Here is a 12,897-nt window from a genome sequence, read left to right as displayed (position 1 = left end):
ATGCTTGTTTCAAGAGACGTTATTACATAACTCTATATTTCTTACGACATTTCATGATAAACATCGTTTTTATATATATATATATATATATATATATATATATATATATATATATATATATATATATATATATATATATATATTTATAAGAAAACAGCCATGAAACCTTTCTCCCTACCTTTTCTGGCCTGGGTAGTTAATTAGTGAGTATATTAAATTGTATATTTATATTATATTGTTTTTTTTCCTTAACCATTTTTTTTTACCATATGTGAAGCACTCACATTATCTTCTGAAATCTGATCCGCATATCTGATTTGGCACATGTTTTACGCTTGATGCACTTCCTTATGCAAACCTCCCCATTTATCCGGGCTTGGGACCGGCACTAAGAGTGCACTGTTCAGCCCTAATGGCTGGGTTGTAAAGCACTCCATTATGGCAGTTTTAATTCATAATAGTAATTCAACATTTTCAAAAATCATATTTTTCTAAATTCAAAGTTCTCAGGGGAAAAAAGAAAAAATAAGACAAAAGAATTGTCTGCTTCCTCTCAAGGTTTCTTCCTTATGCCATCTCAGGGAGTTTTTCCTTGCCATACTTGCTCATCAGGGACAATATATATAATATATATAAAACATATATATATATATATATATATATATATATATATATATATATATATATATATATATATATATATATTGTTGGTGTATGGTTGTAAATAAACATTACATAAATATAAACACAGGAAAGAAAACCGTGATAATAATAATAATAATAATAATAATAATAATAATAATAATAATAATAATAATAATAATAATAATGGTATGGGCTATTGATTTTTTTCTTTGATTACATGAATGAATTTAATTTACCCAACATTACATTGCTGTGGAGGGGTAAAGGGTGAAGGAGGAGGTCAAGGAGACCTCCCATTCCTAAAATAATTGACTGTTTGCATCTCTTTCATCATGAAAACACTAGAGAAGAAAACATTGCTGCACAAAAGTACAAAACAGCTTTTTCATTTCTTGCACTTTATTGTAATGAAAATTTTTATACAGATATGTATATTAGATTGAATATTAGAATATATTAAATAAGACTTCTTTCTTTCTTTCTTTCTTTCTTTCTTTCTTTCTTTCTTTCTTTCTTTCTGTCTTTCTGTCTTTCTTTCTGGAAAACTGCCACCCAAGTTGTAACCTGTGTGATGATTAAAGAACACATATTTGCACATTAACTTCTACTGTATGTATAATATTTATCATATTGCATGCATCGTACTGTTACCTACCGCACCATTCTTATTTATTTAATTTAACTTCACATAATCATTGCACTGTAAACTTATTATTTAATTGTATTTATTTGCTATTTGCACTACTGCCTTAATGCTAACTGTCTCTCATTGCCTCTGTACTTGTCCTTTGGTAATGATCTGAGCTTATTTTTACAGGAACGACCAAAATCTAAAAATAATATCCCTTATTATAGGGCATAACCTGAGTTACAAATTGTATATGTTATAAAATTAACGTTTTAATCAAATCATTGGCCTTAAGTTCAAATCCAGAATGTTTCAGCAAAACTAAAGGCATCCTGCTACACTTAAGATATTTATGTAGCGTATGTTCATGCTCAGGACAGTGGTGTAAAGTTGTCATTTTTGACTACTTTCTAGTTTTACTCAGTATCAAAACAGAAGCAAATTTTACTCTCAACTCAACTACACTTATGATTCAACATATGTACTTTTTACTCCACTATATTTTCATTAAAGATCACTTTTCCCGATTACTTTTTTACTTTGCAGCTTTATGTGCCGTGTCTTATTTATTCTGCAAAGGAGTTTATTCTCCATCGCCATCTTATTTGTCTAATGAATACTAATAGTTTTTCTACTTTGTGACATGATCTGTAATTGTATTTGTTAATTGAAGATACTACTTTGTCTTTATTTTTTGTACTGACTTGTTCAGTCTTTGTTTCATTCTGGCATGTTGAAGGGATTGTTGTGTTGATGGTTACTGCAGTGTTGAGGTGTACAATTCAGTTATATTTTATTTTCACAAATCAACTGGTTTTGGCTTCACTAACGTGTCTTGGTGTTGAGGACTAGTGCATCTTTGAGCATACGTTTAATATGAGTCAAATACTCAAGTACTATTCAAATCAGACTTTCACTCAAGTCATATTGGAATTGGTTACTTTTATTTACGTTTTGAAGTAAAGCATCTATCATTTTACTCAAGTATGATTTTCAGGTTTCACCTCTGGCACAGAACTTGGACACACACACACACACACACACGTACACACACAGCAGGCCATTAAAGATATCAGAATGGCCTTTTATTTGTCACATCTCAATAAAAGTGATGTAGAATGAGGGTTCCTCCCAGAGAGGGAGGGTGGCATTTAGTGCTCACTAAAAGCGATATAAGGGGTCTGAGAGTTGACAGAAGTAGCAGAAGACCTGCAGAGTGTGTACAGACTCACCCTGAAGCCCACCATGGCATGGAGTATATCCACACTCTGTGTTCTGGCTCTGGCTTTGACCTGGTGCCTCCAAGTGACTGCTGTTAGGGGTAAGAAATGATCAAACACTGTTGTAGCATTGTATTGTGCTGATGTCTGAATATATATATAATATACAGTATAATCATATAATCATATAATAATATATATATATATATATATATATATATATATATATATATATATATATATATATATATATATATATATATATATATATAATCATTATAATCAACAGGAAGTAGTTTTTGTAAATGTAATATGAAAAGCCAGGGTTTTAGAGGTATATAAGCAATATTATATTGAACAAGGCATTTCATTACAAAGTGCAGTGTTTCACTCATTTGACATACCTGTAAAAAACAAAACAAACTAAAAAAACAAGGTGTATGATGTAAATTAAATATGCTGAATATTCCAATTTCGTCTCACCACCGGGGGCGAAAAAATCAAATAAAATCTGAGAAACAAAGCAAAAGAAAAAAGTTCATACCATTGACCTCAAAGACACGAAAGGGAACTACACATTAGTGTCATTAGATAGGAAACAGCTGGTAATTGATAGGATCGTTCTTGTGCCACTGCGCATCCTGTTCACGGTTGTAAAAGTTGATGTCTCATCTTCGGTGACTCTGCACGTGAAGGTAACTGGGGGAAATCTTGTTCTGCACATGAGCCAAATGAACAAATAACTGATGAACTCTAAAGTAAATCGTTTTGTCCTGCTTCTTCCACTTTCAGTGCGCCGGAGCAACCATGTCAGCAACATCTGTAGCATGTGGGGAAAATTCCACTTTAAAACCTTTGATGGAGATTTCTACCAGTTCCCAGGCATGTGTGAATATAACCTAGTCTCTGAATGTCATGGTCCAGTGCAGGGTTTCTCTGTGCATGTGAAAAGAGCAGAGAGCACTGGGAACCCCCAAATCACCAGAGTGCTGGTCACAATCGGAGACATGGTCATTGGTCTCACCAAGAATCTGGTTATGGTCAACAATGATATGTAAGATTCCTTATTTCCTAAAGAGAAGCGTGAATTATTGTGTGTGTGTGTGTGTGTGTGTGTGTGTGTGTGTGTGTGTGTGTGTGCGCGTGTGTTTTATTACAGTTCAATAATTACTCTTACTGAATTTAATAACAATTATATTTCTTTCTTTCTTTCTTTCTTTCTTTCTTTCTTTCTTTCTTTCTTTCTTTCTTTCTTTCTTTCTTTCTTTCTTTCTTTCTTTCTTTCACATCAGAGTAAAACTGCCACACTATGTAGCAGGGGTGATGCTTGAAGAGAACCCGATCTACATTAAACTTTACGCCAAACTGGGCCTCAGCGTCACGTGGAACAGAGATGAAGCTATCATGGTAAGATTTCACTATTAAAGTGTAACATGAACTCTTTGCTAGGAAAAAAACGCTTGCACAACACATAAATAAAGGACATGTAAAGGAAAAGATTGCACAGTGCATGAAAAGGTTGCTGAGTGATTTGGCATATTGCATTGACCCGTGTGTGATCCGACGATATCGCCTTGTAAAAGCAAGAATATTTTTAATCATCACTTTTCACAACAAAATTGGCTGATGTATATCAGCAGTGTATTATTCATACAACATGTGCGTAAACAGAAATATGTGTAAATGTGTAAATTCATCTTAGGCACTTCTTAGGCCCCTCAAGCATAGATATATCTGACTTTTATTTTTTACTTTGTGAGGACATCGATTGGTCAAACTACTTTTCCCAAATCATAAATAAATAAAAAAACAAATAAACAAATACAATTAATTAATTAATACATTAATAAATGACCTGAAACTGTAAAAAAAAAAAAAAAAGGCATAGTGTTAAATAGCTGGATTTATAAATATGTTAATGGATCGTCCTTACAATGATAGTAAGGCAAACCACGTGTGTGCCATGTGAAGCCATGTGAATTGTTTTAAGTTTAAAAGGAATTATTGCATTAATCATGTACCTTTCTGTTCTTTCTGTTACAAATAAGGTGGAATTGGATATTAAATATTCCAACCGAACCTGTGGACTTTGTGGAGATTTCAACGGGGTTCCAGTTTTTAATGAGTTTCTAAGTGACTGTGAGTTCCACTAAGCAAGCAATATATATATACACACACACATATGTACATACAAAATACAGTGAGATGACTAAACATATACTTATATCATTTTGTCTCACACAGCTCGTGTAATTGGCTTCACTGAGTTCGGCAACAAGCACAGAATCCACAACCCCAATGATTTCTGTGAAGACCCTTATGAGGAATTTGACGCTGAAACAAACATTGTTGAAAAGTGCCAATCATTTGTAAGATCTTTAAAATTCTTCCTGCTAAATGAAAATGTGTTAAATGTTTTAAAATTCTTAATTATTTGATATGGGCAAAGGTTTTGGGATGAATTTACCCTTCACTTGCGCTAGAAGACCAAAACCTGCTCCAGCACTCCAGCAAAGCCGGCTTCATTAAGATATGCCTTACATGGGCTGGAGTGGAAGATCGTGAGATTCCTGCTATAGGGCTCTGCTATAGAGCTTTAACCTCAACCCTAGTACACACCTTTAGAATGAATTGGAATACTTACTACACATCAGGTCTCCTCACCCCAGGTCTCCTCACCTCACCTACATCGGAACCTAACGTTTCTAACAACCTTGTGGCCCCGATATCCAAAAGCAAACCCCAGTATATAGTGGAACATCTTCCCAGAAGAACAGAAAATTAAATGGGGACTAAACGTGAAATGCAAAAAAATTCGTCGGACTCATATTCATGTACAAAATATGATTACAACTTAATTTTTTTCCATTCATTTGTTTATAACATACTAGTTACAGTACTTTATACAGTGATGTATATTTAAAAAATCAATGCACACTTGTATTTACCATTAATGCAGCAAGAAGAATGTTCCGAGCTTCTCGAGGATATTTCCTGGTCTTCCTGTAGGAATTTTTTGAGTCCCGAGCCTTATATTCAATCCTGCATGAGGGATAGGTGCAGCAGTCGCCCAGGGGACATTGAGGACACTATGTCTTTCTGCAACACTCTGTCTGAGTACTCGCGCCAGTGCTCTCATGCTGGAGGAAGCCCACCCAACTGGAGAACACCAACCTTTTGTGGTAATAACCTACTACCACCTACTAGCAGAATGCAATCCTTTGAATGATCATTGTTCAGCTAGTTCCAATACACTCCTTACCCACACCATAATGTTGTTGTTTTTTTTTAGCCGTGACCTGCCCATTTAACATGGAGTACTCTGAGAGTGGTTCTCCTTGTTTGGACACCTGCACGCACACAGAAACCAGCTCACTGTGTGATGAACATAAAATGGATGGCTGCTTCTGCCCACCTGGTCAGTCATAGGACATACAGTATAATGAGACCCCAGATCACAGACAAATAGTCACATGACAGAAAATATCAAAAATTCTGTTATGGGCTAAAATGTGATTTTGATGTGGCTGCTATAGGAACGGTGTTTGATGATATCTCTGAGAGAGGCTGTATCCATCAGGAGCAGTGCCAGTGTAAGCACAACAATGTGTATAACCCAGGAGAGTTTCTGCTCAAGGACGATGAAGAATGGTAACTGTGTTTTCGATTTGGAAAAGCAAAATCGTTTCTATTTTATTCGAATTTTCAAGCTTGCTAAAATACACAGAGATTACATGTACATTGTTCAGGTTGTAAGTGTGTTGGTTTGTTGAAGTACTACAAACTGATAGAGTGTTGGGTGTTTCAGTGTGTGTGAACAGGGACAGTGGATCTGTGAAAGTTTGTCTACTTCCTCTGTATGTGCTATGGAAGAGGGTTCCCATTTCAGTACTTTTGATGGAAAAGAATTCACCTTCCATGGGAACTGCTATTACGTCCTTTCCAAGGTAGGCGAATCAACCTAAATTCATAATATATATAATTAACATTGGTGTTAGCTTTGAATCGTGGAAGATATTGATCTTGGTCATCAGGGATGTTCATACTTGATACGAAAAAAACAAACAGAAACCACCATACTACTTTGCTAAAATGGATTCCTGAATACAATCCCCAATGACAATGGCTGCCTGTGCTACATTTCACAAGGCTGGTTGAGCTACTAATCAATGCATTCATCCAGTGTTCTAAACCTTTTTTCCAATGTCTTTCGTCATCTAATTTGTTTCTTTTTTTTTCTCTAGGACTGTGTGGACTCAAAATTTGTTATTCTGGGACAGCTTGTTCCTTGCATTGCCCAACATACAGACACTTGCCTGAAATCACTCGTATTACTGATCAACAATGACAAGAGTAATGTGAGCATCATTTTTTTAAACTTTTAACCATGATGCATTGCATCACACCCACAAAATGTGTAAAACGTACTGTTCCAATTCAATTCATCTTTTTTTTCATATACTAATTCTTGCTAAAATGTTTAAAAATGATGATGCTAACTGTACTGATGGTGAATCCATCTTCTCCAGGCCTTGGTCATCAAAGATGATGGGATAATAAGGCACAATGGAGATATAGCACTTCCTTATACCACCGGTAAGAAGGATTTATTGCAGTAATTTTAGCTCTAAAGGGAAGTTACTTTAAGGTAGTGCTGTTAAAAAACATGCAGAATAATATTTTGAGCAAATTTTATATGTACATAGTAAAATTGTGACATTAGTTGCTATAGTAGCTGTTTTGTTTACTACTAGTGTTCATGTGTCTGTTATAACTAATTTTTTCATTTGACTGTAATCCAAACACAGTACTTTTTGACCCGTGTGCAAAATTCTAATGCTGGTGTATCGAGCTTGAAGCTTAAAATATGATATATAGCATCATTGCTTAGCAGCTAGGCTTTTTGTTTTACTGTAAGGCATTTGATACAAAACCCAAACTTCATCCCAGACCTTTCTAAGAAGTTTTGTTTGTTTTCCAGCTGAATTCACCGTATTCAAACCATCATCCTTCCACATCATGCTGCAGACCACTTTTGGGCTCCAGATCCAGGTACAGTTGGTTCCACTCATGCAGCTCTACATCACCTTGAATCAGGATTTCCAGGCTAAGACATGTGGTGAGTGTTTAGTTCTATTTCATTACTGCATGAACAATCAAGAACATGTCAAACAAGCAGAAATAAGACCTCATGATTGTCTAATTGAACATTAAATACTTTGATATCACTGTCAGCAAAAAAAACGTAGCCTGAACTATTTTTTTGCACTCATCCATCACACGCCCCTCTTTCAATGCTGTGTTCTGGTGCAGGTCTGTGTGGTAACTTCAACATGGTGCTGTTTGATGAACTGACGACCCCACAAGGTGTCATAGAAGGTACAGCCACATCCTTTGCGAATTCCTGGAAGGTTCAGTCCAATTGTCCTGACCAAACTGAGAGTCTTGATGACCCCTGCAGCTATAGCATAGACAGCGGTAAAAGATTTACCCGAACATTCTGCTTTATAGAATACAAAAAAAAGTTACTATATTCATAGACAAATCAATCCTTTAAGACCTTTATTGTGGTATTTAATGATCTTTAGAGAGCTATGCAGAACACTGGTGCTCAAAACTGAAACAGAAGGAAGGGGCTTTTGCCAAATGCCATTCTACTGTTAACCCAGAAAACTACTACAAGGTAACCTAAGCATTTTGGAATATTATGTGTTAATCAGATATCTCATTTTAGTACACATCTCAATGCAAATATTTTGTCCCTGACCATATACAGAGGTGTAAATATTCAAGCTGCGTGTGTGAAAAGAGCGAGGACTGTTTGTGTGCTGTTGTCTCCTCGTACGTTCGGGCATGTGCAGCAAAGGGGGTGTTTCTGCAAGCTTGGAGAGACACAGTGTGTGGTGAGAATAAAGCTCTTAAATCATTGTGGCCCAACATTACAGAGTATATGTTAATGCTTTAAAATACTGCTTAATAAGGGATCAAGCAAGCAATATTAATAATATTTTTTAATATTATACTTTATACTTTTTAATTAGTTATATTAATAAATTATAATATTAATTTATATATATAATTATATATTTATATGGCATTTCTGTTTGACGATTTTTATTTAGAAAAAAATATTCAAAATTATATTTAAAAGAGGGAGATTAAAACATCATAGTTCTCACCTTGTGATTATCTAAAAGTTTAGAAAGTTATAAAAGTTTAGAAAAATTGTACCCATTATTTTCTATTTAAAATGTTCTTTGTGTCTTTGCAACTACAGAGAAATACAGTAAAAGCTGCCCTGCTACCCAGACTTTCACTTACAAGGTTCAGCAATGCCAGCGCACATGCGATTCCCTTAGCTTGGAACGTCAAGGCTGCAGCACTGACTATGTGCCCGTGGATGGGTGTTCTTGTCCAGAAGGGCTCTATGAGAGTGAGAATGGTGTGTGTGTGCCCATGGACAAATGCCCCTGCTATTACAATGGAGAGCACATTAAACCTGGCAAGTCAATCAACATCAAAAATGATCACTGGTAAGCAGTTAACAGTCAGTCAGAAACATAAAGAGTGTAAAATACATCACAGTTAATGCAAATACTTCACACTGCAATGTCTCTGCTCTCTTAGTATTTGTACAAACGGAAAGCTTAACTGCCACTCCTGGAGGGAACGTATTCAAGGTTAGTGAATTCACTTCACCCTTGCGCAACAATGAGTTGACAGAATTTCACTGAACATGTTTATACAGAATCCTTTTTTCCCTGTTGGTTTTAAATAGAGCTAATAAAATATTTGACAAGTTTTTTTCTATGAGTAACTTTTGCACATTTCTCAATCCCCTCTGTATCCTTCAGACTGTCCTGCTTCAAAAGTCTTCTTTAACTGCAGTACAGCAGGACCGGATGAACATGGGTTGGAATGTGCACAAACATGTGCACAAAAGAATGTCGATTGTGTGAGTATTACAGTATGCTGTGCTTGTAGTTTCTTCGCATTATTTCGTAATATGTTACAGAAAACCTATACCCCATTCTGTAATGCAGTAAAGGATAATTATATCAGAGCATCTTGGAATTCTTTACAGTGGTGTGCAATGTAATGTAACAGCATGGTTTAGATAATATATTCCTTCTAATCTTTCATCGCTTCTACAGTAACAGCTTAAACACAGGGACTTGCATGGTGGACAGTCCACATATACAAAGACTAATAATAAATGGAATAATAAAATAGTTGTTTAAGAGGTAAAACATTTTTTTATGTGTACAGCAGGTGATTATATATACTGTATATAATATAAAAATTATATTTAATATTAATTATATATATATATATATATTTATTCTTAGTTAGTCTCTTGTGATTTAAAATAAAACCATTCCACAACATACAATGTATCTATCATTTAATATCTACAATTACTACATGAAATCCAAAAAGAAATGTACAAAAAATACTGAATTTTTTAGATTTTTTAGATTTTTTAGAATTTTATTAGAATTTTTTAGAATTGAAATTTTTTGTGATGTCACAAAAGGAGTAACACATGACACATTGGATACTCACTGGCTCATAGTTGGAACCCCTTCAAAAAAAAAGGATATAATACAAAAATAAATACACGTGTTCCATGTACTGTAGTGGAAAGCAGTTCACTACATGTTGAACTCTGTATGAATGTGAAAATGGTTTTGATATTAATTTGATATGTAATGTGTCTTTTACAATGTAATGTACAATGTATACTTTAATTTTATATGCAGATTACTTAGTGTACTTCTAAACATTACAAATGAATCTCTCTTTCTCTCTTTATAAATAGATAGATAGATAGATAGATAGATAGATAGATAGATAGATAGATAGATAGATAGATAGATAGATAGATAGATAGATAGATAGATAGATAGATACTTTTTCTTAAAAGAATTGCAGTTTGAAATTTGTTTCTCATTTCTGATTTCAGTATCTAGCAGATTGTGAGTCAGGATGTCAGTGTCCAGCAGGGCTACTCGACGACGGTCGCGGTTACTGTGTGAAAGAGCACGAGTGCCCTTGCAAACACGACAATAGCTTTTATGCTCCAGGTTCTCAAATAAAAGACCAGTGTAACAAATGGTACGTTTGTAATGCTTTAGAACTGCTGTGTAACAATGAACTGCAGTAGTACTGTGTGATTGTATAACCCTGCATGAGTCTGCTTTGTTTCGCTTGTTCAACATTTCAGTAAAAGTTAGTAAAATTAAATCAGTTTAAACAATTGTACTAATATATGTAAGTTGATTAAATTGTCTATTTTTTATTTCCCAGCACTTGTAAGCGTGGCGAGTGGGAATGCACCAAGAATAAATGCCCTGGAACTTGTACTATATATGGCAGTGGACATTACAACACTTTCGACAAGCAAAGATTTGGATTTAGTGGAGATTGTAGTTACATGGCTCTCCAGGTTTCTAATGTTGCATTCTGATTTTCTTTTAATTGATTGACTAGAAATACTGACTACAAAGCCATACCCCTACTGTGTCATAGCCAAATAGCACACATGGATAAGTTTATTTCATATAAAAATCATATGGACTCTTTTTTTCTAATAATTTTTTTCCCATTGCTTTAAAGAACAAGTGTGGAAATAAGACGGGGACATTTCATGTGATCACAGAAACGTGCCATGTGGGACGACAGGGACAACTTGTTCCAAAGCTGTTCGGATTCTATTGGGAGTAAGAACATCTTATTACATTTGTTCATTTGTTACAACATAAAACTTTTTGTAGGGTCCCTGGTGGTCTAGTGGTTAGGATGCGGCGCTCTCACCGCTGCGGCCAGGGTTCGATCCCTGGTCAGGGAATCAACCCCAGCCACTCTTAGCGCCGGTCCCAAGCCCGGATAAATGGGGAGGGTTGCGTTAGGAAGGGCATCCAGCGTAAAAACATGCCAAATCAAACATGTGGATGATCCACTGTGGCGACCCCTAATGGGAGAAGCAGAAAAGAAAGTTTATAAAGCTTTTTGTAATGCCAATGTAACTGTATATTTTAATTTTGATATATAAATATAATTTTATATATTTATAATATAATTTAATTGTATATGTGTATCAGATTGTTTTTACAGTAAAACATTTTGTTTATTCTTTTTTTTACAAAAATATTTTGGATTTCCAAACATTTTATTTCCAGGAAAAAATAATGTCACAGAAGTCAGTAAGATTTTTCATAAAACCCTCAAAAATTCTTACACCACAAAAGCCGCCCTCAAAAATTCTTACACCACAAACCGAAAAAGAAATGTTTGACTTTTATATATGCATCCACAATTGGAAGTGGTGGTGCATGCATCTCAAATGTGTTCCTTTTTTTATTTTTGTTTGCTGTATCTTTTATTTAATACATTCTTCTTTAATCAAATACATTCTTATTGTTTTTTTTTTTTAAATGCTTTTGTTGTCAATCTCACACAGAGCACAGAACTGGAGTTAAGAGATGGTGAATTAACAGAAAGTGAAGCTACAAGTGGTGAATCTATTAAGTACAATGTGAGAAATGTGGGTCTTTACCTGGTCATAGAGGCTGACATTGGCCTAACAGTTTTGTGGGACCGTAAAACCACTGTCCGCATTATTCTTCAACCCCAGCATATGGTGAGTCAAAAATCCTGAATCAGAATGAATTGTTATGATTCTGGTTATTCTGACCATCAATTTTGAAACTGGGTATACATAATTGCTTCCAGGGAGAGGTTTGCGGTTTGTGCGGGAACTACAATGGAAATGGGAAAGATGACTTCACTACTCAAGGCTTGCTGCATGTTTCCGATGTTCTGGAGTTTGTAAACAGCTGGAAATTACAAAGCCAGTGCCCAGATGCTAAGCCAGACTTTGATCCGTGTTTTGGAACACCTAACCGGCACACTTGGGCAAAACTGCAGTGCAGCATCATTAAATCAGTCACTTTCAAAGACTGCCACAATAAGGTACAGACAAGCGAAGCTTACTTTTGTAATGCCATTTTTTTCTTTTTTGATTGGAAGTTGTGGAGAATTCTAGATATTATGGAGACATTTGGTTAAATGTACAATGTACAACACAGGTGGAGTGGACACCATATTTTGAGAACTGTGTAAAAGACTCATGTTCATGTGACACTGGCGGGGACTGTGAGTGTTTCTGCACTGCTGTGGCAGCTTATGCCCAAGCCTGTAATGAAGCAGGAGTCTGTGTGGCCTGGAGAACACCAGAGATCTGTCGTAAGTATCCTATAATAAGCAATTCCTATTGTACTGTATGTATCCAGCAATAATGGTCATATTTATAAATGATTGCTATTTGTGACCTAATACTGTAGAAAGGTCACAAGGGTCACTGGTGGTCTAGTGATTAGACCACCAGGATGCGGCGCTCTC

General features: G+C 35.3%; 1 protein-coding gene across 1 annotated transcript in view; it reads left to right on the top strand.

The window, feature by feature from the left end:
* The first annotated feature begins 2,471 nt into the window (after positions 1 to 2,471).
* The window catches only part of LOC124392608 (mucin-2-like), a 30,971-nt gene continuing 20,545 nt past the window's right edge, over positions 2,472 to 12,897 (top strand). Inside the window, 25 exon segments of the mRNA XM_046859756.1 lie at positions 2,472 to 2,594; positions 3,286 to 3,547; positions 3,786 to 3,900; positions 4,542 to 4,632; positions 4,738 to 4,862; positions 5,453 to 5,675; positions 5,786 to 5,911; positions 6,030 to 6,144; positions 6,302 to 6,440; positions 6,738 to 6,851; positions 7,023 to 7,089; positions 7,475 to 7,612; positions 7,807 to 7,971; positions 8,082 to 8,176; positions 8,270 to 8,396; positions 8,771 to 9,026; positions 9,121 to 9,173; positions 9,348 to 9,448; positions 10,460 to 10,611; positions 10,804 to 10,942; positions 11,113 to 11,152; positions 11,155 to 11,216; positions 11,957 to 12,136; positions 12,229 to 12,468; positions 12,585 to 12,741. Of these exon segments, the coding sequence (XP_046715712.1) occupies positions 2,519 to 2,594; positions 3,286 to 3,547; positions 3,786 to 3,900; positions 4,542 to 4,632; positions 4,738 to 4,862; positions 5,453 to 5,675; positions 5,786 to 5,911; positions 6,030 to 6,144; positions 6,302 to 6,440; positions 6,738 to 6,851; positions 7,023 to 7,089; positions 7,475 to 7,612; positions 7,807 to 7,971; positions 8,082 to 8,176; positions 8,270 to 8,396; positions 8,771 to 9,026; positions 9,121 to 9,173; positions 9,348 to 9,448; positions 10,460 to 10,611; positions 10,804 to 10,942; positions 11,113 to 11,152; positions 11,155 to 11,216; positions 11,957 to 12,136; positions 12,229 to 12,468; positions 12,585 to 12,741 (3,358 nt within the window). The 5' untranslated portion in view covers positions 2,472 to 2,518.

The sequence above is a fragment of the Silurus meridionalis genome, chromosome 10 (assembly GCF_014805685.1).
Source record: "Silurus meridionalis isolate SWU-2019-XX chromosome 10, ASM1480568v1, whole genome shotgun sequence".
Classification (NCBI taxonomy): Eukaryota; Metazoa; Chordata; class Actinopteri; order Siluriformes; family Siluridae; genus Silurus; species Silurus meridionalis.
This window is presented reverse-complemented; position numbering and strand designations above follow the sequence as displayed.